Raw genomic sequence first — 27093 nt, 5'->3', positions numbered from 1 at the left:
GCTTAAAGTTAGTGAAAACTGCAGACAGCGGTAGTAAATTCATAGGAAGCTCTTGCAATACACGTTGCCTGCACCACTGAATTGTCGCAGCTTCTCTGTGAGATAATTGATATTTATTTGTCTATATGTAATTTGAGGCTCTCTGTACCTTGATGATAGGTATAAATCACACGCATAGAGGCACAGTGGACATGTTTATATCTATTAAGATTCCCCAATAAGTAAAGGCAGTGTTTTTTTCCACTTTCCTGCTGTGAATGATTAAGATTGATTGAAGTGCTTTCATTGTCCCTTGAAAAGCGCTGTTTAATTATTGTGCCATTATGCTAATACATGCAAATAGAAAAAGTGTTCTCTTGGTTGGGAGTGCAGGGAACAAAAAAAGATTAAAGTGTTAGTCTAAAGTACAAATTAGTTTATTACATTACTAAGTAGCCTCCTAGGAAGCAGGTGTCCTGTACATGAAATAAACAGCACCGTAGCAGCGCATAAAATGTGCTGAAATAATGTTCCATTGCTGTACTTAAAGGGAGCTTGGAAAAGCAATTACACATGTTTATGTACTTCTTTTGGCAGCAATATGTTAAAAAGAAGCTGTGAACGTGATTATAACAACATTCGTTGGCTACAGTGGACCTCGCACTGTTCATGCTGAAAAATTTGCAAATATACATTTCTGGGAATAGGAACAGAACATCTTGCAATGTGCAACTCGACTCGTAGAGATGTGCACCGGAAATTTTTCGGGTTTTGTGTTTTGGTTTTGGATTCGGTTCCGCTGCCGTGTTTTGGATTCGGACGCGTTTTGCCAAAACCTCCCTGAAATTTTTTTGTCAGATTCGGGTGTGTTTTGTATTCGGGTGTTTTTTTACAAAAAACCCTCAAAAACAGCTTAAATAATAGAATTTGGGGGTCATTTTGATCCCATAGTATTATTAACCTCAATAACCATAATTTACTCTCATTTTCAGTCTATTCTGAACACCTCACACCTCACAATATTATTTTTAGTCCTAAAATTTGCTCCAAGGTCGCTGTGTGACTAAGCTAAGCGACACAAGTGGCCGACACAAACACCTGGCCCATCTAGGAGTGGCACTGCAGTGTCAGACAGGATGGCACTTCAAAAAAATAGTCCCCAAACAGCACATGATGCAAAGAAAAAAAGAGGCGCACCAAGGTCGCTGTGTGACTAAGCTAAGCGACACAAGTGACCGACACAAACACCTGGCCCATCTAGGAGTGGCACTGCAGTGTCAGACAGGATGGCACTTCAAAAAAATAGTCCCCAAACAGCACATGATGCAAAGAAAAAAAGAGACGCACCAAGGTCGCTATGTGACTAAGCTAAGCGACACAAGTGGCCGACACAAACACCTGGCCCATCTAGGAGTGGCACTGCAGTGTCAGACAGGATAGCAGATTTAAAAAAATAGTCCCCAAACAGCACATGATGCAAAGAAAAAAAGAGGTGCAATGAGGTAGCTGTGTGACTAAGCTAAGTGACCCAAGTGGCCGATACAAACACCTGGCCCATCTAGGAGTGGCACTGCAGTTTTCTAGCGAGAGGATGAGTGCTTCCATCCTCATGTGAATCTGAACCACTAGCCATGAACATAGGCCAAGGCCTCAGCCGTTCCTTGCCACTCCGTGTCGTAAATGGCATATTGGCAAGTTTACGCTTCTCATCAGACGCTTTTAATTTTGATTTTTGGGTCATTTAACTGAACTTTTGTTTTTTTTATTTTACATGCTCTCTACTATGACATTGGGCATCGGCCTTGGCAGACGACGATGGCATTTCATCGTCTCGGCCATGACTAGTGGCAGCAGCTTCAGCACGAGGTGGAAGTGGATCTTGATCTTTCCCTATTTTAACCTCCACATTTTTGTTCTCCATTTTTTAATGTGTGGAATTATATGCCAGTATCAATAGCAATAGCCTACTACTATATATACTGCGCACAACTGAAATGCACCACAGGTATGGATGGATAGTATACTTGACGACACAGAGGTAGGTAGAGCAGTGGCCTTCCGTACCGTACTGCTATATATACTGGTGGTCACTGTCAGCAAACTGCAAAACTAAAATGCACCACAGGTATAGAATCTAGATGGATAGTATACTTGACGACACAGAGGTAGGTAGAGCAGTGGCCTTCCGTACCGTACTGCTATATATACTGGTGGTCACTGTCAGCAAACTGCAAAACTAAAATGCACCACAGGTATAGAATCTAGATGGATAGTATACTTGACGACACAGAGGTAGGTAGAGCAGTGGCCTTCCGTACCGTACTGCTATATATACTGGTGGTCACTGTCAGCAAACTGCAAAACTAAAATGCACCACAGGTATAGAATCTAGATGGATAGTATACTTGACGACACAGAGGTAGGTAGAGCAGTGGCCTTCCGTACCGTACTGCTATATATACTGGTGGTCACTGTCAGCAAACTGCAAAACTAAAATGCACCACAGGTATAGAATCTAGATGGATAGTATACTTGACAACACAGAGGTAGGTAGAGCAGTGGCCTTCCGTACCGTACTGCTATATATACTGGTGGTCACTGTCAGCAAACAGCAAAACTAAAATGCACCACAGGTATAGAATCTAGATGGATAGTATACTTGACAACACAGAGGTAGGTAGAGCAGTGGCCTTCCGTACCGTACTGCTGTATATACTGGTGGTCACTGTCAGCAAACTGCAAAACTAAAATGCACCACAGGTATAGAATCTAGATGGATAGTATACTTGATGACACAGAGGTAGGTAGAGCAGTGGCCTTCCGTACCGTACTGCTATATATACTGGTGGTCACTGGTCAGCAAAACTCTGCACTGTACTCCTCCTATATAATACTGCTGGTCCCCAGTCCCCACAATAAAGCAGTGTGAGCACAGATATATGCAGCACACTGAGCACAGATATGGAGCGTTTTTCAGGGAGACAACGTATAATACTGGTGGTCACTGGTCAGCAAAACTCTGCACTGTACTCCTCCTACATAATACTGCTGGTCCCCAGTCCCCACAATAAAGCAGTGTGAGCACAGATATATGCAGCATACTGAGAACAGATATGGAGCGTTTTTCAGGCAGACAACGTATAATACTGGTGGTCACTGGTCAGCAAAACTCTGCACTGTACTCCTCCTATATAATACTGCTAGTCCCCAGTCCCCACAATAAAGCAGTGAGCACAGATATATGCAGCACACTGAGCACAGATATGGAGCGTTTTTCAGGCAGAGAACGGATAAAACTGGTGGTCACTGATCAGCAAAACTCTTCACTGTACTCCTCCTATATAATACAGCTGCTCCCCAGTCCCCACAATTAAGCAATAAGCACAAATATTTGCAGCAACATTAATAAACGGAGAGGACGCCAGCCACGTCCTCTCCCTAACATTTCCAATGCATGAGTGAAAATGGCGGCGACGCGCGGCTGCTTATATAGAATCCAAATCTCGGGAGAATCCGACAGCGGGATGATGACGTTCGGGCGTGCTCGGGTTAACCGAGCCATATGGGAGAATCCGAGTATGCCTCGGACCCGTGTAAAATGGGTGAAGTTCGGGGGGGTTCGGTTTCCGAGGAACCGAACCCGCTCATCACTAAACTCGAGCTGCAAGAAAAAATAAAATAAATTATATATATTGTAACAGGAGACTTGCTAGAATGTGCTCTGCTACAAAAATCCACCAACGACCGACTCCAGACTTGTGCAAAAACAACAAATACCTTATATTCAGGTAGCTCAAAAACAAAGATATACATATCACTGTCTTTAGTATAAACAACCAGGGAGGTTAGGCCCTGCCTCACTCCCTCTTACTTAATAAGGATCCTCCAGGTCCCAGCATCCTGACACTAGTGGCCCAGCCCTCCGGATCCCACTGTCCCTAGCAGGCCTATCACCTGGACACTAACTGCCTTCAGGAGCCCTGACTCATGGGAGAGACTCTGCTTTAAACCCAGCACCCAGGTGCTGGCTGATGCAGCTGCTTCTTGGGCTAAGAAGCCTATAAGACCTGGTCTGGGCCAAATGGATGGGAACCCGGTCCATCCACATTTCCCATCCACCCCCAGAACCCTGTGTGTAGCTTACAGGTGTCAAAGTACCTCTCCTGCCACAAAGGGATTAGGGCCCCTCACAATCCTCGCAGTGAGAACTGTAAGAGGGGGGTATGAAAGAAAAAAAGTGTAAGAGTGAAAAATGATGGATTCATTTAGAATTGAAGAAGAGTTACAGGGAGAATAAGGGTGAGTCAGAGGAGAAATAAGGAGGAAAGGCAGATGGATGGTGGTGGGATGGTGGTGGGAAGAAATGGGAAAAGAGGGAGGCTGCAAGAGATGGCGGGAGGGAGAAAAATAGGAGAGTGGGGTAAGAGAGAGGAAAAAACACAGGCATCTCCAAATACGATGGGTCCAAAACACTAGTATATATACATAAATGTAAAAATATAGAATTCATGTGACCATTCCTATGCCTTTTATTATGGTAAAGTCTTACCAACACGTCACCTTTTAAGATCAGAACCTCCCAAACCAATGCAACAGACATTTACGGGATAATGTGACATAAGCTGGAAATTATATAGGGACGAAAGCAACGACAGGGCTTTTGCAAAATAAAATAATAATAAATAAAAAAATCTAACACAAAGTACTACAAAGTGTGCTGTAACAAAATATTAATGTAAAAAGAAACAAACCGGAGGGCTATAAAAAGTAAATTGTGACTCCGTCTCGACATCAGTGCAGTTTGTTGTGTAAGCAGTGAAGGCGGCAGTTTCCCTTCTCATGCCTCAGTTACGTCAGTTATGATACATTTTACGGTGATAAAGTAGCAGCCAATCAGCTCCTAACTGCCATGTTACAGGCTGGGTTTGAAAAATGTCAGGAGCTGATTGGCTGGTACTTTATCACCATAAAATGTATCACTTTTCAAGGCTTAGTACATCTCCCCCTAAATGGTATCCTCTGTCTTGTGCAGTCAAGGGTTCTAGGTTACCCAAAGCTAAGATCTTGGGAATGCAACCACCAACAAAGATACAAAAACACACGCAAACAACAAAATGTCATTTTGTAAGCATGGACAGAGAGATGAGAAACCTGTCCTGCAAGCCGCATTTCCAAAGGACTAGGGTGGCCAATCCCGGGATCTGGATCAGCGAGATCTTTGTATTTAAATCAAAAATTGTCAGGGATTCAATCCCGGGATTGGAAGCTCCAATCCCGGGGATTGCGGGATCAGGCGGCCCTTTGTGTTTTTAAAGCCGGGCAGTGTTGAGCGTCCTCAGGAGGCTCAGACACTGCCCGGGTCCCTCCTCCTGGCTCTCCCTGTGCAGCGTGACATGAAGTCACCTGCCGCTGAGCCCTAAGGAAATGTCCCACCCGCCCGCCTCAGTAGTATGGTAAGTTATGTGTGCGGGGAGGGTGTGGGGGGGGGGGACGGGCAGTCACACAGGAAAAAAGCCAATCCTGGGTATTCTGGGAATTCTGGGATTGACCATTTTTCAATCCCGATACCCGGCATTGATAAAATGGCCCGGGATTAGCCATCCTACAATCCACCGTACCCACCTGCTCAACTACACCCTCCAGTGACTTTTCTCAAACCTTGTTCTGTAAATTACTCCTCTGGCCTCAAGGAATGAAAAACTACTAGAGGTCCAGGGATTTTAGGAGGCTCATAACCCTATCCAAACCCAAAGTAACTGATGTATGGACGGCTTAAGGGAAACTGTCATATGTTGTCAAGTTTTCAATTCATCTTTATTCATCAATTAAAAATGATTGCATACAGTAATACTGAACATTCCCTCAATCTCCTCCTTTCACTGTTGCAGGGTCACAAGTTACTAGTTTCACCTCGTTGTGGTTCATCTCCGAACCGTTAGATGTGGTCACCATGCGTGGAAGTTCTGTGGTTCTCAACTGCTCGGCCTCCTCAGATCGGGGGTCTCCGGTAATCAAATGGAAAAAGGATGGAGTCTATCTGAACCTCGCAATAGATGACCGAAGGCAACAGCTGGCCAATGGCTCCCTCGTAATACAGACTGTGGTACATTCGCGGCATCACCGGCCGGATGAAGGCTCCTATCAGTGCGAAGCATCTTTGGATGGTATTGGTGCGATCATTAGTCGGACGGCTAAAGTGTTGGTGGCTGGTAAGTCTCTTTCAGTGCTTCCGGATGTTTTTAAATAAAAAGGTTATTCAGTCCAAAAATGCTATTGGATTCTAGAAATAATGAGTGTTAGCAACTATGTGCAGGAAGGAAAATCAATTGAATATATCAGATCAGTAGGGACGTGTTCCGTGTCTCCCCGGATCCTTAGCAATGTAAGAACACTTAGTTAACTGTGCGCAAATTTACCACTAGGTCATAACTTATAAGTGATGTCACTAATTACTAGTGAACCGATAGGCTGCGTTGTCATCAGTGTTGGCTCAGTCCCCAAAACCATCTATTTGCAGTACATGAACATTTAGATGACACAGTGTGTCTCAGCCTTGACTATCTGGGTGTCTATATGTCCCATGCAGTGTCAGTCTTTGGCTCTCTGCAAATTGGTGGCCATTTACTGAAACAGTGATCCCCAGATGCCACATACTGCTGTTTACTGTCAGGCCAATGCTTTCATGCACGGAAAGCAAATGTGTGCATGTTATTGTGCGCCTGTCCCCCATCTGTACGCCTGGTGCCCTGCCTGTCGCCACCACTATCACTGCGTGCATGCACAAGCCCTATACGAAGTGGTAACGTATGTCAGCTGTGCATACCCACACTCTGACTGATCATTGTGTGTGTGGGAGCCCCATTGAAGGAAAGTTATTCCTATTCTGTAGTAAGAGGGGTGTGTGGTATGTTGAGAATGTCGACAATGGCTTCAATGTCGATATCCTTGTAATATTCATCCTGTCCACACTGATGTAATGTCAACATTGTTGAAATGTTGACAATGTGGTTTTAGTCTAATTTTATCCCTTTCGTAATCCTTACAGTAACCCTACACCTAGAGATAACACTAACCCCAACGTTAATCCTAACAATAACCCTAACCCTAATGGTAATGCTAACCCCAACGATAACCCTAACAGTAAACCTAACTCCAACGATAACCCTAACAGTAAACCTAACCCCAACGATAACCCTAACAGTAAACCTAACCCCAACGATAACCCTAATAATAAACCTAACCCCGATGATGACCCTAACAGTAAACCTAACCACAACGATAACCCTAACAGTAAACCTAACCCCAACGATAACCCTAATAATAAACCTAACCCCAATGATGACCCTAACAGTAAACCTAACCACAAGGATAACCCTAACAGTAAACCTAACCCAACGATGACCCTAACAGTAAACCTAACCCCAACGATAACCCTAACAGTAAACCTAACCACAAGGATAACCCTAACAGTAAACCTAACCCAACGATGACCCTAACAGTAAACCTAACCCCAACGATAACCCTAACAGTAAACCTAACCCCAACGATGACCCTAACAGTAAACCTAACCCCAACGATAACTCTAACAGTAAACCTAACCCCAACGATAACCCTAACAGTAAACCTTACCCCAACGATAACCCTAACAGTAAACCTAACCACAACGATAACCCTAACAGTAAACCTAACCACAACGATAACCCTAACAGTAAACCTAACCACAACGATAACCCTAACCCTAATGATAATGCTAACCACAATGATAACCCTAACAGTAAATCTTACCCCAACGATAACCCTAACAGTAAACCTAACTCCAATGATGACCCTAACAGTAAACCTAACCCCAACGATGACCCTAACAGTAAACCTAACCCCAACGATAACCCTAACCCTAATGATAATGCTAACCACAACGATAACCCTAACGGCAGCCCTAATCCTAAGGGTAACCCTAATGACAGTCCTAACCCTAACAGTAACCCTAATGGTAGCCCCAACCATAATTGTAACCCTAATAGTAATGCTAACCCTAACGGAATCCTAATGGTAATGCTAACCCTAACAGTAACTCTAACTCTAACGGTTACCCTTGCCCTTAATGATAACTCTAACGGTAACCCTTACCCTAACAGTAACCCTAACAGTAATGCTAACCCTAATGGTAGCCCTAACCCTTACACTAACGGTAACCCTAATGGTAACTCTAATCCTAACAGTAACCCTAACCCTAAAGGTAACCCTTACGGTAACTCTAACGGTAACCCTTACCCTAACGGTAACCCATACCCTAACGGTAACCCTAATGGTAGCCCTAACAGTAACAATTCTCTTTTTACATATAGAGGAGATCAGCAGCCAGGGGAATTGCGCTTAGCGTTGTATATGAAGGTCAGTAAGCACACATTACCATGCCAGCTGCAGGAGTCGAGAATCCTGATCATTTATTATACAGTATATACTTTCCTTTTGAAAATATAATCTGCACAGATAAATCATTTCTATCTCCTGAAATACCCCTGCCAGGGATCAAGAGCCAAGTAGTCATGAATGTATATATTAGGAGCTCGCTATACACAATCCTTTGCTGCAACAATGTGCTTAGAATCACGATGAACTGTGACCTCCCGTATCATCAAAGGACTGATTAAAATTCCGATAGGCTGCATCTGTGCTAATATATGCTTACATGGTATGGTATGATGCAAATAGCACATACGTGCTGTAACATAACATATCAGCTCTCATCCCCCCAGTGAGGCAGCGCCTGGTTGTTATTCTGTGTGTGTGGCACCAGTATCATACTATCATTACATGTATGCTGCAGGAAACACAGCAGTTATCAGTATGCGGTAAGTGGGCAAAAATCCAACCACCAGCGTTAGTTTTGACTAATCAAACACAAGACAATAAATATAAATCTCTCATTGGTTGTTGACGGTTGCTGTCGGTTATTCCACATTCGGACCAATTTTGCTTTTAATAATAATGAAAGCACAAACATTTTCTATAGACAAACCTATCACCTTTTCCATGCCATTGATGTACATTGTATAATACAGTATAAGTCTTCTGTGTCCTTCTAAGCTTAATTACATGTCAGTAACGTCACACAAGTTGCAGTTTTTCTGTCACTGTCGTTTGATTTCCTCACATAGGATTCCAGCAAACTGTTAATCCAACCTCTCATAATATCCTGCATCATGTTCCGTAATCTCTTCTTAACCGGCTTCCCACACCAGTCCCATCTGTCTATAATGTCAGACTTATTCACACCTCTGCCACTCCACATCTGTTTCCGCTCGGTGCCAGCCTCTGGCTTACCGTAGCCTCCTGAATAAAATACAATGCGTGAGCTCTTACACAGCCCTCCATCATCCGGCTTCTCCTTCCATCACTGATCTAACCTAAATACTCTCCTATACGTCTTCAACAATACCTGGAACCCTGTTTCTTTGTCGACCTCCTCTGTAAAGTTGGGTATACACTTAAAATATCAGACAAACTACCCGCTGCCTGATACTGTAAAGCGGTCTGTGTGCAATTCACCACAGCACTCTGGAGAGCTGCAGAAGTGTGTCTTTACTCGCTGCAATCATGCCAAATAAAATGGCTGCAGAGGCACTTCCTGTACAGCAAACACTTCCGGTATAACAAACACTTCCTGTATGACAAAGTGGATGGCAACAAATTCTGTCCAGTCACATACAGCATACACCAGATATGATACACTATTATATCGCATCAGCGTAAACGCTACACCATCCGCTGTACGATGACAAGATACATCGCGTGTGCAGACTGCTACCGCACCACATCGTACATCACATCATTACCTACAATCAAAATTCCGACGGTCAAAATACCAACAACCATTGACCGACTGTCATAATACCGACAGGTCAAAAAGTCGACATGAGATTTTCATTATTTTTTTATTGAAATCGACTTGTACGTACTTTACCATCCCAGTGGACCTGGAGGAGGAATATAATAGTGCCCGCACACGTACACTTATACGGTGTCTATGTCGACCTGTGTCGACACACACTGAAAAACAATGAAAAGTGCATATCGACTTTTTGACCTGTCGCCTTTTTAAATTTTGACCTCGTTGGTGTTTTAAATGTTGGTATTTTGACCTTGTCGGTATTTGGACCTTGTCTGGATTTTGACCGGCGGTCAATTGGTGTCGGTATTTTGACCGTCGGGATTTTGATTGTAGGTAATTCATACTAAACCCTGTATATGACTGTCACTACATGTAATATCCCTAACTGCACAGCGCTGTAGAATGTGCTTGGCGCTTTGTAAGCAAAGTATAATATAATATACAGTAGCTGCAGGACACCCTTGGGGGGAAAAAAAATCAAAGTCCACCTACTTATATAACTTGGTGGTTCCATTTCCTTTGTGCCAGATTAGCGGGGCGCAGGATTCAGCCCCCAATGTAACGGTTTGCAAAATATCCGAAACAGCTGGGATACCGCCTCCTAATTTAGCTGACTTTGTAATTCAATCAGACGTTATAGCGTAGTACGACCAAAACATTTAATTCCTGCAAAATTTCAATAATCAAAAGTGCCTAGAATCTAAAGTGATTTAAATTGTTAATTACCCGGCAATGCTGGATAATGTGTCTGTATAGATCTGGCAGGACTGACACAAGCACAGCTGTATTACAGTAATTTCATCCAAATATCTGTTCCGCAAGACTCGCATCCTCCTGTGTATTCTCCTCATACCTCAGTATAAACTTAGGAAAACACTTCGGTTGCATCTATGAGTGGAGCATTATAGATAAGATAATCGTTTGCATTTTTGAAGGGTTTCAAAGTGACGTTCACATATATTTTATAAAATTCTTATCTCAATAATTGCTATTGACAATTTGTCTTCAGGTTTTCTGCTGCTTTCCGGTATATCAATGAGCATATACTGAAAGATATGTTCTAGTTTATATATATGTTATACAAATGTGGTGGACAGCCGCGCTATCTGACCACATCTCTGTCACTGGGTGTCCCCACTCCCTCCTCTGAAAAGCACAGTCCCTCGCAGAAGTTGCATCCAGGTCTGTCTCCCAGCTTCCAATTTACCTCAGAAATGGGCACCTCTGAGGTGAATTGGCTGATTATCATGGCCCCCAATAGCCGTATGTAGAAGACGGATGTATTTTTCAGGGATACCCTTAATATTTTGTTAGGCGACTTTCATGGCGCCTTCTAAGTGCCGGAACACTAAGTAGCTGTCTGCCCGTGAGCTCATCTAGGGAGGCGGCAGTGGGCAGCGGTGGGCGGCAGTGGGTGGCAGTGGTCAGTCCAGGGACGGAGAAGGTAGCGGCAGTGCCCTCCACAGTGTGGCTTCTACACGGTTGCGTAGCCGGCATAATGGTCGGGCCGGCCCTGCCCGTTTCCTCAGTATTGGTGCATTTAGGCAAATAAAGATTGCTTTTTGACGCAAATTGTGGCAATATGGAATCCTAATTTCTAGATGCAAAATTTTTAAAATCTGCCCCTTAGGGAAACTATATAAAACCAGAATTAAATACAGATGCAGACACAAAATAAAAGTAATGTTGAGAAAAAAAAATACAAACCTCTGATGTCTTCCCACTTAAAAAACTTAAATCTCTTTTTCCACCGCAGACGAAAATTAAATCAATCAACTAACGTAAATCATTTACACAGTATCAGTGGCCGGGATCAAGACGCAGATAGCCAATCAGAAGCTTCTGCCGATTGGGATTGTTGTCAGTACAGTGGCGGAACTTGCGAGTGGTGGGCCCATGTGCGACAAAATGCTTTGCCCCCCCCCCCCCATCTAAGTCCACCGCCTCACCCCTGGAGAGGATCTGGGTAGGGGGACCTGCTCAGGGCCAGGGAAATGGGTACCTAGCAACAGTGCCGTAATTAGTCATTTTAGTGCTGTGTGCAAGAAATGGCATCGGAGCCCCGCCCCCCTATGTAAAACAGGGGCAGTGCGCGCCGCAGACGCGTGCAAAAAAAATAGGGGCGTGGCTTTGTGGGGAAGGGGTGTGGCCACAAAATAATACCAATTCATATAACAGTGCACAGTAGTCTCCATTATTCAAATTACGCCGGACGGTAGTACCACTACACCAGGTAGAGACCCTTTTACACATTATGGCGGACAGCTTCCCCTTTTTTCCACATTACGGCAGACAGCGTCCCCCTTTTTACACATTACGGCAGACAGCGTCCCCTTTTTACACATTATGACAGACAGTGTGACCTTTTTACACATTACGACAGACAGCGTCCCCTTTTTTACACATTACGGCAGACAGCGTCCCATTTATTACACATTACGGCAGACAGCGTCCCATTTTTTACACATTACGGCAGACAGCGTCCCCTTTTTACACATTACGGCACACAGCGTCCCTTTTTTACACATTACAACAGACAGCGTCCCATTTATTACACATTACGGCAGACAGCGTCCCATTTTTTGCACATTACGGCAGACAGCGTCCCATTTATTACACATTACGGCAGACAGCGTCCCATTTTTTGCATATTACGGCAGACAGCGTCCCATTTATTACACATTACGGCAGACAGCGTCCCATTTTTTGCATATTACGGCAGACAGCGTCCCATTTATTACACATTACGGCAGACAGCGTCCCATTTTTTACACATTACGGCAGACAGCGTCCCATTTTTTGCATATTACGGCAGACAGCGTCCCATTTATTACACATTACGGCAGACAGCGTCCCATTTATTACACATTACGGCAGACAGCATCCCATTTTTTGCACATTACGGCAGATAGCGTCCCATTTATTACACATTACGGCAGACAGCGTCCCATTTTTTGCATATTACGGCAGACAGCGTCCCATTTATTATACATTACGGCAGACAGCGTCCCATTTATTATACATTACGGCAGACAGCGTCCCATGTTTTGCACATTACGGCAAACAGGATAGATAGATAGATAGATAGATAGATAGATAGATAGATAGAAGATAGGTATACTTACCATTTCCGCTGGCTCAGGCTCCTCGTGCAGCTTCTGTTCTGGCAGGGTTGTGTCTATGTTGCCTTCGTGCTAAGGACCTGGACGTGACAAAACGAGAGGGCAGGAGAGCACTTCCGCCCTTACAGCATCTAAATGTCTCCTTCGTTCTCCGATCGTTTGGGGCAAATTTATTTCTCTATGCAGCATTGGACGCTCGCCACGCATCGTGCTCGGTGTCTCGCTCCGCTCCGCTTCGCTCGCCACACTTTACTATTCCAAATAGATTGTGACATGGACCCAGGGGGTTATGGGAAAGGTCCTTAGCGCGAAGAGAATCTAGACGCTACCGTTCTGGCAGGGGAGAAGAAGGAGGGGTGGAGGAGGGAGCCGCAGCAGCGCTATGTCATTGGTAGAAGCGCTGCTGCTGCTGGACCTCTCCTTTACCATAGGCTGCCCTCCGCCGCTGTGAATGCTGGGATGCGATGCGCATCCCAGCATTCACAGTGGCGGAGGGCAGCCTATAGTAAAGGAGAGGGCCAGCAGCAGCAGCGCTTCTACCAATGACACAGCGCTGCTGCGGCTCCCTCCTCCATCCCCCCTCCTCCTCCTCCGCCCCTGTAGCCGGTGCGCGCATCATCTCCTCGGCGGCGGCGGACCACAGCGGCAGCCAGGCGGCATGTAATGAGTCAGTTTGACTCATTACATGCCGTTCTGGCTGCGGGCCCCTTGACAGTTGCGGGCCCCAGTGCAAGGCACTGCCTGCACTGGCGCTAGTTCCGCCTCTGTGTCAGTGTGTATTCAGGGGGTAATTCAGGTTGCATCGCTTCCGCAATAACCCCGTTTTCGGCGGCAGTGCGCACGCACAGGTACCGTCCTGCGCGTGTGCGGCTGCCGAATGTGTTTGAGACGCAGTGGGTGTGTTTGAGCCTGTCAGTTGGGCAGAGGCGTTCACGGACGGGCAGGGGGTGGCGACGGAGTGTAACAGGGGCCGCACTGGGAAAACGGGGGGTGGGTCGGCGAAAAAATGGTTTGCAGACAGTCTGCATACGCAGCCTGGCTGCTGGGGGTCGTCCACAATTGCTGCAACCACAGTGTAATTTGCGCTCGCAGCTGGTGGACGCCATTTAGCATACTGGGCGGCCTTGCCCCCAGTATGCGAAAGAACGGATTGCAATTCTGGTTTTTAGCAGAATTTGCATTCCGTGCTGAATAACCCCCCTAGTACCAGTGGTTCATGCACCTGCAGACATGTATATATATATATATATATATATATATATATAGCTTTGCTGTTGACTGCATGAGCCCTACGGTACTCACTCTACCCTTATACGCCCCTTCCCTCCCACATTATGCCACAAAAAAAGCGCAAAATTATTGCAAAATTCAGCAAGTAGCATTTTTGCACGACTGTAAACTATTAAATGGAAAATTATGTTAGTTTTATTATTATTACTGAAATCATACTGTACGAATTATTCCTCTTGCTACAGATGTAATAATTGGACTGGAAATGCCAATCTTCCAAAAGCCCAGTGGCCTGATTAGGCTATTGCTAAACTGGCACATAAATAACATTTTGTGCATTTACAGAGAAGCCACAGGTTGGGCAGCATAAGAGCGCCTTCCCTCTGCGCTGTCTGGTCCTGGAATCAATTTAGTCTGTGCTGCATAGCCGACCTTTTCCATCTGAAATCTGCATGTGTTCCTGAGGTTTGTACTTAATAGGACGGTCAAGTTGTTTACAAAGCCCTCTGTCTGACCTTCCATGGCTGATCAGGGAATAGAGAGGAATTGCCATTAAAAGGGCAACATCAAGTTTGGAAAAACTTCTTTAAAGGGCCTGCGCGCTCCCGGGGCCTTAATTAAGGGAGCTCTGAAACACTCTGCACAGCTGTTCTGACTGGCAAGCATATTCAGTACAGGGACAGCAGGGAGCACTAAGAGAAACAACAGCTATTATTATGCTGCTTCTTTTACTGGTCTGCAGCAAAATGAAATGAAATGTAATGCCAAACTGCTGCCATCCGATGCTCATGTTTGTGGAGACCAGTTTGGCTGGTACTTGTCCTTCATAAGCTCTGTGTTGCTTTCACTTGTACAGCGCGGTGGCACAATTGTTAGCAGGGGTGCCAAGAGTGGGGCAGTGGGTACAAATTACACCGGTCCAGTGGCGTAACTTCATCCCAGTTGCCCGGAGGCAAGATAAAATGCTGTGCCCCCCCTCAAAAAAATAGTATTTTAACTGACTCTTTTATACCCGCCATCACATCACCGACCCCTCTATACCTTACATTAAATCACTGACACCTCTATACCCTAAACTATTTACCCATTTACACCCTACACTAAATTATTGACCCCTCTGTACCCTACACTACATTACCGACCCCATTGTACCCTACACTACATTGCAGACCCCATTGTAGTTAAAAAAACACAGACACACACATTGGCACAGATAGGGAAAAAAAACCATACACATTGGCACGGATATAAAATAAAGCACATAGGCCACCACAAAAAGCACATAAGCCCCTGTAGGAAAATAATAAAACACATTGGCACGGATAGAAAAATAATACAGAACATAGGCCAGCTCAGGAAAATAATACAGCACATAGGCCACAACAGCGAACAAAAATAAACAGGTCACCACAGTGAAAATAATGGAAAAAAAATAGGTCACTACAGCAAAAATAATAAAACACATTAAGAAAATAATAAACACAATGGCGCCGATAGGAAAATTAAGACATACAAACTCAATTACTGTATGTCTGAGGCTGTGGCATCCCTCACATGACTGCTTGGCGGGTCTCTCCCTTTTATTATAACTAGGGGCCCATGTGTTGTCCACCCTCCCTTGGCCCCTGTGTGAGCCATGTCCCCTTCCTTCCCCCTGTGAGAGCCATATAACACCTTTCCCTGGTCCGTGTGTGAGCCATGTCCCCCTTCCCCCTGTGTGAGGCATGTTCCCCCCTTGCCCTGTGTGAGTGATATCACCCCTTCCCTCTTTAGTGAGCCACATCCCCCTTCACATGTGTGAGATATGCTGCCCCTTCTCCTGTGTGAGCCATGTCCTCCTTTCCCCAGTGTGTTTTAGCAATGTCTACCCCTTCCCCCATGTGAGCCATGTCCCCCCCCCGCCATCCTCACATGAGCCATGTCCCCCTTCCCCCAGTGCCCTCGTTTTCATCATGCTCTCACCACGATACAGTGGGTGACCCAAGGGAGAGACAGTGGGTGATGTAGAGGATGACGGGTTGAGGCAGTGGATGACAGGGAGAACTGACAGGGAGAGATAGTGGGAGACGGAGAGGCAGTCGGTGATGCCAGGGAGAGGCAGTGGGGGGGATACCAGGGAATGGATGATAGGGGGATGCAGTGGATAACAACAGTGGGAGGCTGTGGATGATGTAGAGGATGATGGGGAAAGGCACTGAATGACAGGAAGAGGCTGACAAGCAAGAGAGAGGTGACATGAATAGATAGTCGGCGACAGAGTGACATTGGGTGACAGGGAGTGGGATACTGGGAGAGGCAGTGGATGACGCCATAGAGAGGATTACAGGCAGTGAGGGAGAGGCTGTCAGGCAGTTTTCCTGCTAGGTCTGAGGTGCAGGAAAAAGGGGACATCTGGTGCAGTCAGAGGCCAGTGCCTCAGAGACATAGGGAGCAGTCAAAGGTGTGTCAGGGGCATAGGGATCGGTCACAGACATAGGGATCAGTCAGAGGGCATAAGGTGCACTCAGAAGCCAGTGTTTCAAGAACATAGGGAGCAGTCAGGGGGCATAGGGAGCAGACAGGGGGCATAGAGCAGTCATGGGGCATAGGGAGCAGTCAGGGCCAGCAGGTGAGAGGTATGGGGTGAAGCATTTCGCAGGACATGAGGCTCAGGCTGGAGCTGTAACCTGCAGATGTACACAAGGCAAGCAGACAGTGACTGACCTGCAGAAGAAGCAGCAGCGCCAGCCCTGTTGCCCACGGCCTCCTGTGTCCCATGCTGGGGTTCCTGTAACGTGATGCGCAGCACCTGCAGCTCAGAACCCTCTGTCTGACATCCGGGATTTGAACAGCTGAGGCGGCCGCTGGTCCCAGGGGAGTGGCCAACCACCAGCAAGTGTATATTGAGCTGCTGGAGGCAGCCCCGGTGATGTGTCCTGGAGCCATCTGCAGTCTACGGCCGGGCCAGCCAATCTGCCTGTGACGGACGGGGACTCCTGGTGACGGACGGGCAGGCTTGCTGAGTTTCGGGGTAAATTATTCTGTGTGTGTGGTCCTCCGCGACCACACAGCACAGCAGACAGTCACAGAGGCGGAGCGCCGCGCTGATGCTGATCGGCGCCGCTCCACCTCTGCTCGGTGGGTAGCTCTTTTGTGGAAGCGATGGCAGAAAGGGCATGGTAGGGGGACATTGTTGGAGCCAGGTGCCCTCTTCAGGACTGGAGCCCGGCGGCAACGGACTCCGTTGCCTCCGGGAGTTCCGCCCCTGCACCGGTCCCTGGAGGTATTGGGAGAGCAGGAAAAGCGTAACCATGCACCCTCCCTTCCCCGGGGGGTACCATCAGTGATTAACATTGATGGCATGAAACCATCAATAGTTCCCGCTGATGGTTTCGTGCCATCAATGTTATTCACAGATGGCATCTTCGATGGTGCCAATGTTTTTTAGACAATGTTTATGCTAACGCGCTTATATCAGTCGCACTGGGTGTCTTGTGACACCGCTTGTAGTTTGGATTAGGACGCAGGGTGATTGACAGATAGTGACCATTTGTGGGAGGTAACGGGGGTGTTGCAACTCCAAATACAGCAGCCTAGGAAGATGCAACCGCAACACAATTAACGTCCACCTCTGGACCAGGTGCCTAGTTCCCAGTGGTGCAAGTAGAAAAAATGTCTTACGGGTACTGTGTGTGCAAAAAAAAAATGGGTGTGGCCAAATGGCACATGGGGCGTGGCCAATGAAAATGGGGGCGTGATACACATATGGGGGGAGGGGCCGATACACGTATGAGCCCAATAGTGCCAGATACACGTTGCCCCACAGTGCCAGATATACATTGCCCCACAGTGCCAGATACACATTGCCTCACAGTGCCAGATACACATTGCCCCACAGTGCCAAATACACAAATGTCCCCAGAGTGCCAGATACACATTGCCTCACAGTGCCAGATATACATTGCCCCACAGTGCCAGATACACGTTGCCCCACAGTGCCAGATATACATTGCCCCACAGTGCCAGATACACATTGCCTCACTGTGCCAGATACACAAATGCCCCCAGAGTGCCAGATACACAAATGTCCCCAGAGTGCCCCCAGTGCCAGATATCCCCCAGTGCCAGGTATACATGCCCCCCCAGTGCCAGGTATACATGCCCCCCCAGTGCCAGGTATACATGCCCCCCCAGTGCCAGATATTCCCCAGTGCCAGGTATACATGCCACCCCCAGTGCCAGATATCCCCCAGTGCCAGGTATACATGCCCCCCCAGTGCCAGATATCCCCCAGTGCCAGGTATACATGCCCCCCCCCCCAGTGCCAGATATCCCCCAGTGCCAGGTATACATGCCCCACCCCCCAGTGCCAGATATTCCCCAGTGCCAGGTATACATGCCCCCCCAGTGCCAGATATCCCCCTGTGCCAGGTATACATGCACCTCCCCTGCTCACCGCTGCCGTCCTGTCTGTGTGAGGGGAGGAGAGCGCAGCCTGCGCCTCTCCTTCCCCTCAGTCTCCGGCGGGTGTCTCAGTTTAATTCAGCGGTGCGCGCTCTGATTGGCTCACGGATCGGCGCTGAATTACACTGAGACACCAGCCGGAGACTGAGGGGTAGGAGAGGCGCAGGCTGCGCTCTCCTTCCCTCACATCAGCGGCAGCGCGGCGGGGAGCGGTGGGGAGCAGAAGAGGGAGGGAGGGAAGAGGAGCGGCGGCCCGTCGGTGTGGGTATGGCGTACCCACGGCTAAATTCTTACGGGTACGCTGTACCCACCCGTACCCACACACTTGCACCACTGCTAGTTCCCAACATTCCAATCATTGGGATGACAGTACAGCCAACTTGGGTCCACCTCCCACTACTGCGTGTGTGTGTGTGTGTGTGTGTGTGTGTGTGTGTGTGTGTGTGTGTGTGTGTATGTGTGTGTGTGTATATGCGTGTGTGTATGTATGTGTGTGTGTGTTCGGCATGATTGACACACATGTGAAAATATCTCTCAACCCAACCTCTACGCTCTTCACAAGATGTGCGTCTCTCATCCACACTCATTACTTGCTCCCTTGCACGATTACAGGACTTTCTTCGGGCTGCACCCACTCTGTGGAATGCCCTACCACGTACAATAACCTTCAAACGTTCCCTGAAAAATCACCTCTTTAGGCTAGCTTATCACATTCCAGAACGGCTCACTCAACCTTCATAAGCTTTCCTATCCGCTTATATCCCCTCTGTACAGTCCACACACATCCTCACATATTTTCTCTTTCCTCACTTTCCCTACTTTCTGACCAGGGTTCATCATTGCTGTGATGTGATATCATGCAGCCCACCAAGAACCTTTGCAATCCGGTGGACAAATATGCAATAGGTAGCACCTATCCTTGTGTATCAATGCCTATTTCCCTATAAATTGTAAGCTTGCGAGCAGGGCCTTCCTACCTCTATGACCATTTGTTTATTACCCAGTTTTATTTTATCGTTGTGTCCATTGGAAAGCGCAACGGAATTTGCTGCGCTATAAAAGAAACTGTTAATAAATAAATAACGTCCGCATGTGGGCGTCAGTGGGGTGGAGTGTCACTGCCTGTGTTACCATACTAGGAAGTGAGACAGTGAGATGCAGGGCCTGGGGTGGTCCGTGTAGCTCTTACACACTGAGCCAGTCCCATGGGGCCCAGCACAAGGGGCCAGAGGAGCTCAGTACATGCTGTTCTGTCACCCAGGGCTCAGTAGCCTCATGGAAATGATCTCCTCAGAGGCTATTGGAGAGTGGGGAATGTTGCAGGTGCGACGCGGTAATAAATCTCTGTTCACATGCAGATGACTGGAGAGGAGATGAGAGTATAAAGTGGACACAAGAAATCCTCCAGCATGCAATCACCTGCCAATAAAAATGCACTATAAATGTAAAACAGTCGTCTCAAAGGCATGGTTTATATACAGTATACAGTAATAAATGCACTGACACGTTCTACTCGATAGGTGTCATCAATACTGACAGGACACGGTCGGCTTTAGAAATGAACCTGTTCATGGTGCATGTAAAGTAACCTATCCAACCAGCTTAATTAATAATATAACAAAATAAGAGCGTTACAGTGCTAATTTGCATAGATTACAATCTAACCTTCACCAAAATACATAAAGATTATATAGTTTGAAAGTCTTGAGCTCAAAAAATTAAGTATTTTGGAATATTCTGTATTTTGACGGTTTGGATATACAGTAGGAGACTCAAGCCTATGTATCTGTAGTCAGGGTCAGTGCAGGGCTATTAGGCATTCTGCTTTGTGATGTCACACTGACACCAGGAAGTACATTAGGGATGGCCATCGGTGGGTTATCCATCGATGGTCACCATCGGTTGTACCATTGATGGTTAACCTTGATGGTGTTAAACCATCTGTAAGGGAACCATCAATGGCTTTACTCACCAATGGTCACCCCTGCATTCATGTTGAATCAGCTGCTGGCCAATCAGTGCCCAGGAACAGGGCTTCCTGGGTGTTGGAGGGCGGAGCTAAGCTTTAAGGACAAAAAAAAAATGGTAGCTCTCTACCATCGATGGTGGGAAAACACCTGGTTCTCCCCCATCAATGGTATAAGTATTGAACATTGGTCACAGGCCATCGATGATTTTGAATCATCAATGGTCGATGGCCATCCGTAAAGTACAGCACTGCCCAGGCGATCCTTAGGATGCCCTTGGTGACTGTACAAGCTGCAGCACACTCTACAGCTGTGCTACAGGCAGCCTGCAAGCCAAATGGAGCCCATACAGCAGGGGCAGAGGTGTATCTGTAATGGGTGCCGGGAGTGCGGGCCTCGTATCCAGAGGGGGCCCACATTGCAGACCCTGCACCCATTTCTTCATTACTTACCTCTCCGGAGTCCTGTGCTGGCTGCAGCAGCGAAGCACATATCACTGGAAAAATGCAGCGGCAGCCATTTTCTGACATCTTACGCATGTGCAGTAGGAAAATCACCAGGAAAATGTCCGCCCTGCAATTTTCCCGGAGACCTACTGGTGCTCTAATGCTCATTTTCCCCCAGAGACCTGCGCTGCCGGCTAGAGAGGAGGGAGCCCGGACGGACACTCCCCTTTCCTTTCTTAATACGCCCCTGCCTCAGGGCCTTGCGCCCTGAGGCATTGATTGTATACCCCTAGTTACCTCTGCTCTGTTTGTCATAATGTTAACTACGAGGAGCAAAATGGATAATTTTGGGAACATGTACAGGGTAATTAAAAGTGATATTGATAGATCTGACCGGAATGCAACAAACTGGAGCCCCATGAGGCCTTAATCTGGCTCTGGTTGGCAGGACAGAGCCCCTAAACCTAGACTGGTCCATAGAAATTGGTAATTATGGTGGTTATTCTGAGTTGTTTGCTCGTTGCCTATTTTCGCAATGCAGCGATTATGTGGAAAATGCGCATGCGCATGGTACGCAGCGCGCATGCGCTAAGTACTTTCACACAAAACCAGGGACGTGCAGTCAGGGGAGGCAGGGGAGGCAGAGCCTCACCTGTCATATTCCAGTGAAAATAGCTGTTTTTTACACTGATTTGTGTTAGAACACAGATCAGTATAAAATTATGCTATTGTCATTGGAATATGAAGTTGCAGCACTCCGCAAATGCAGAGAGCAGAGGAGAGAGGCACTGAGAGATCTGCCTCTCTCTAGCTGTCAAATGCTGTACGGAGCTGGGGGCGGATCTGGGGGCGGAGCCACGAGTCAGGCATAATCCTGCATTGAAAACAGCTCCAGCTTGAGGCAGCTCTGACATGCGTGCCTTGACACAGGCTGAAGGCACGCCCCTCTGTTATGCATATGCATTAGCTACCTCACTCGTCCTCCTTCTCCTGTACTGTACTGAACGTGGGATACAGCCATAAGAAGGAGACAGCTTCCTCATACAGATCACCAGGCAGGTAAACATCAGTGAAATGCCTGATCCCCAGCTCTTTTATCACCATATCATCCAGCAAGGTTTAATGTTGAGGGCCCCATAGTGTGGGAAAGCTATCATTAACTGGCCCCAGCAAACATATAGCTGACCACTGTACTACATACCCTCCAACATTTGACACACAAAAATCGGTACAAACCAGATAAAGGGGCGTGGCTACGGGGAAAGGGGCGTGGCCACGCCCATTTTCCTATACTTTCAATGGAAGTTTAGAGAGCCAAAAATCGGTACAGACCATTAAAAAAAGGTACTGTACCTATTAAAAAGGTACAGTTGGAGGGTATGGTACTACTGCTGAGGGGGAAGTGGATTCTTTAAAGAAACTGTCTATTAAAAAGGTACAAGTGTTATGTGACTGCCCATGCACACTCTTACATGGCAAGATTTTATGTGACACGTTTCCAATTTGGTCTTGTTATGTATGGAGGTACTCTCTAGTGGCATATGACACAGTACTGTCCACTGTACTGTCTTTTGTAAGAATGTATACATTAACAGCAGTCTATATTTTTATTTTTTCCTTAATGATTTACATCTGTAGTGTGTGTGTGTGTGTGTGTGTGTGTGTGTGTGTGTGTGTGTGTGTGTGTGTGTGTGTGTGCGGGTGTGTGTGTATGTGTGTGTGTGTGTGTGTGTGTGTGTGTGTGCGGGTGTGTGTGTATGTGTGTGTGTGTGTGTGTGTGTGTGTGTGTGTGTGCGGGTGTGTGTGTATGTGTGTGTTGGGGGGGGGGGGGGGGGGCAGGGGGGAGGTGGAGAAGGCACAGGTCTCTGCCAGGAAGAAAGCTCAGCCACCTTCCCCCTGTACTGACATGGTGCTGCTGCAAGACTCATACCACTTTCACATCGCTAAAGCAGGTCACATGACCCCTTCCAGGTTGGTGACGTGCCCAGTGACGTGTGCAGAGGCAGTGCTTGGAGATCAGATTATCTCCCAAGTGCTGCCTATCCCTATAGTGTGAACGAATCCCGGATCACATCGACCCGGCATCCCATTCACACTGTGCACCTGACCCGGGAATAACCTAGTGATGAGCGCCTGAAATTTTTCGGGTTTTGTGTTTTGATTTTGGGTTCGGTTCCGCGGCCGTGTTTTGGGTTCGACCGCATTTTGGCAAAACCTCACCGAATTTTTTTTGTCGGATTCGGGTGTGTTTTGGATTCGGGTGTTTTTTTCAAAAAACCCTAAAAAACAGCTTAAATCATAGAATTTGGGGGTCATTTTGATCCCATATTATTATTAACCTCAAAAACCATAATTTCCACTCATTTTCAGTCTATTCTGAATACCTCACACCTCACAATATTATTTTTAGTCCTAAAATTTGCACCGAGGTCGCTGGATGACTAAGCTAAGCGACCCTAGTGGCCGACACAAACACCTGGCCCATCTAGGAGTGGCACTGCAGTGTCACGCAGGATGTCCCTTCCAAAAAACCCTCCCCAAACAGCACATGACGCAAAGAAAAAAAGAGGCGCAATGAGGTAGCTGTGTGAGTAAGATTAGCGACCGTAGTGGCCGACACAAACACCGGGCCCATTTAGGAGTGGCACTGCAGTGTCACGCAGGATGTCCCTTCCAAAAAACCCTCCCCAAACAGCACATGACGCAAAGAAAAAAAGAGGCGCAATGAGGTAGCTGTGTGAGTAAGATTAGCGACCCTAGTGGCCGACACAAACACCGGGCCCATCTAGGAGTGGCACTGCAGTGTCACGTAGGATGTCCCTTCCCAAAAACCCTCCCCAAACAGCACATGACGCAAAGAAAAAAAGAGGCGCAATGAGGTAGCTGTGTGAGTAAGATTAGCGACCGTAGTGGCCGACACAAACACCGGGCCCATTTAGGAGTGGCACTGCAGTGTCACGCAGGATGTCCCTTCCAAAAAACCCTCCCCAAACAGCACATGACGCAAAGAAAAAAAGAGGCGCAATGAGGTAGCTGTGTGAGTAAGATTAGCGACCCTAGTGGCCGACACAAACACCGGGCCCATCTAGGAGTGGCACTGCAGTGTCACGCAGGATGTCCCTTCCAAAAAACCCTCCCCAAACAGCACATGACGCAAAGAAAAAAAGAGGCGCAATGAGGTAGCTGTGTGAGTAAGATTAGCGACCGTAGTGGCCGACACAAACACCGGGCCCATTTAGGAGTGGCACTGCAGTGTCACGCTGGATGTCCCTTCCAAAAAACCCTCCCCAAACAGCACATGACGCAAAGAAAAAAAGAGGCGCAATGAGGTAGCTGTGTGAGTAAGATTAGCGACCCTAGTGGCCGACACAAACACCGGGCCCATCTAGGAGTGGCACTGCAGTGTCACGCAGGATGGCCCTTCCAAAAAACCCTCCCCAAACAGCACATGACGCAAAGAAAAAAAGAGGCGCAATGAGGTAGCTGACTGTGTGAGTAAGATAAGCGACCCTAGTGGCCGACACAAACACCGGGCCCATTTAGGAGTGGCACTGCAGTGTCACGCAGGATGTCCCTTCCAAAAAACCCTCCCCAAACAGCACATGACGCAAAGAAAAATAAAAGAAAAAAGAGGTGCAAGATGGAATTGTCCTTGGGCCCTCCCACCCACCCTTATGTTGTATAAACAAAACAGGACATGCACACTTTAACCAACCCATCATTTCAGTGACAGGGTCTGCCACACGACTGTGACTGATATGACGGGTTGGTTTGGACCCCCCCCAAAAAAGAAGCAATTAATCTCTCCTTGCACAAACTGGCTCTACAGAGGCAAGATGTCCACCTCATCATCATCCTCCGATATATCACCGTGTACATCCCCCTCCTCACAGATTATCAATTCGTCCCCACTGGAATCCACCATCTCAGCTCCCTGTGTACTTTGTGGAGGCAATTGCTGCTGGTCAATGTCTCCGCGGAGGAATTGATTATAATTCATTTTAATGAACATCATCTTCTCCACATTTTCTGGATGTAACCTCGTACGCCGATTGACAGGTCGCGTTCCGCTTGACTTGACAATTTTCTCACCAGCAGGTCTTTCAACCCCAGCAGACTTGTGTCTGCCGGAAAGAGAGATCCAAGGTAGGCTTTAAATCTAGGATCGAGCATGGTGGCCAAAATGTAGTGCTCTGATTTCAACAGATTGACCACCCGTGAATCCTTGTTAAGCGAATTAAGGGCTCCATCCACAAGTCCCACATGCCTAGCGGAATCGCTCCGTGTTAGCTCCTCCTTCAATGTCTCCAGCTTCTTCTGCAAAAGCCTGATGAGGGGAATGACCTGACTCAGGCTGGCAGTGTCTGAACTGACTTCACGTGTGGCAAGTTCAAAGGGCAGCAGAACCTTGCACAACGTTGAAATCATTCTCCACTGCGCTTGAGACAGGTGCATTCCACCTCCTATATCGTGCTCAATTGTATAGGCTTGAATGGCCTTTTGCTGCTCCTCCAACCTCTGAAGCATATAGAGGGTTGAATTCCACCTCGTTACCACTTCTTGCTTCAGATGATGGCAGGGCAGGTTCAGTAGTTTTTGGTGGTGCTCCAGTCTTCTGTACGTGGTGCCTGTACGCCGAAAGTGTCCCGCAATTCTTCTGGCCACCGACAGCATCTCTTGCACGCCCCTGTCGTTTTTTAAATAATTCTGCACCACCAAATTCAAGGTATGTGCAAAACATGGGACGTGCTGGAATTTGCCCATATTTAATTCACACACAATATTGCTGGCGTTGTCCGATGCCACAAATCCACAGGAGAGTCCAATTGGGGTAAGCCATTCCGCGATGATCTTCCTCAGTTGCCGTAAGAGGTTTTCAGCTGTGTGCGTATTCTGGAAAGCGGTGATACAAAGCGTAGCCTGCCTAGGAAAGAGTTGGCGTTTGCGAGATGCTGCTATTGGTGCCGCCGCTGCTGTTCTTGCGGCGGGAGTCCATACATCTACCCAGTGGGCTGTCACAGTCATATAGTCCTGACCCTGCCCTGCTCCACTTGTCCACATGTCCGTGGTTAAGTGGACATTGGGTACAGCTGCATTTTTTAGGACACTGGTGACTCTTTTTCTGAGGTCTGTGTACATTTTCGGTATCGCCTGCCTAGAGAAATGGAACCTAGATGGTATTTGGTACCGGGGACACAGTACCTCCAACAAGTCTCTAGTTGGCTCTGCAGTAATGATGGATACCGGAACCACGTTTCTCACCACCCAGGATGCCAAGGCCTCAGTTATCCGCTTTGCAGTAGGATGACTGCTGTGATATTTCATCTTCCTCGCAAAGGACTGTTGGACAGTCAATTGCTTGGTGGAAGTAGTAAAAGTGGTCTTACGACTTCCCCTCTGGGATGACCATCGACTCCCAGCAGCAACAACAGCAGCGCCAGCAGCAGTAGGCGTTACACGCAAGGATGCATCGGAGGAATCCCAGGCAGGAGAGGAATCATCAGAATTGCCAGTGACATGGCCTGCAGGACTATTGGCATTCCTGGGGAAGGAGGAAATTGACACTGAGGGAGTTGGTGGGGTGGTTTGCGTGAGCTTGGTTACAAGAGGAAGGGATTTACTGGTCAGTGGACTGCTTCCGCTGTCACCCAAAGTTTTTGAACTTGTCACTGACTTATTATGAATGCGCTGCAGGTGACGTATAAGGGAGGATGTTCCGAGGTGGTTAACGTCCTTACCCCTACTTATTACAGCTTGACAAAGGGAACACACGGCTTGACACCTGTTGTCCGCATTTCTGTTGAAATAGTTCCACACCGAAGAGCTGATTTTTTTGGTATTTTCACCAGGCATGTCAACGGCCATATTCCTCCCACGGACAACAGGTGTCTCCCCGGGTGCCTGACTTAAACAAACCACCTCACCATCAGAATCCTCCTGGTCAATTTCCTCCCCAGCGCCAGCAACACCCATATCCTCCTCATCCTGGTGTACTTCAACACTGACATCTTCAA

The 27093-nt window shown here is 47.3% G+C and overlaps 1 protein-coding gene across 3 annotated transcripts in view; it reads left to right on the top strand.

Moving 5' to 3' along the window:
* Positions 1-27093, top strand: part of DCC (DCC netrin 1 receptor) — a 1035978-nt gene that overhangs the window by 322127 nt on the left and 686758 nt on the right. For all 3 annotated transcript variants that reach the window (XM_063960065.1, XM_063960057.1, XM_063960048.1), the window contains exon 2: positions 5868-6188. In XM_063960065.1, the coding sequence (XP_063816135.1) occupies positions 5868-6188 (321 nt within the window). The remainder of the gene's footprint in view (positions 1-5867; positions 6189-27093) is intronic.

This window comes from Pseudophryne corroboree, chromosome 1 (genome assembly GCF_028390025.1).
Source record: "Pseudophryne corroboree isolate aPseCor3 chromosome 1, aPseCor3.hap2, whole genome shotgun sequence".
Taxonomy (NCBI): domain Eukaryota; kingdom Metazoa; phylum Chordata; class Amphibia; order Anura; family Myobatrachidae; genus Pseudophryne; species Pseudophryne corroboree.
This window is presented reverse-complemented; position numbering and strand designations above follow the sequence as displayed.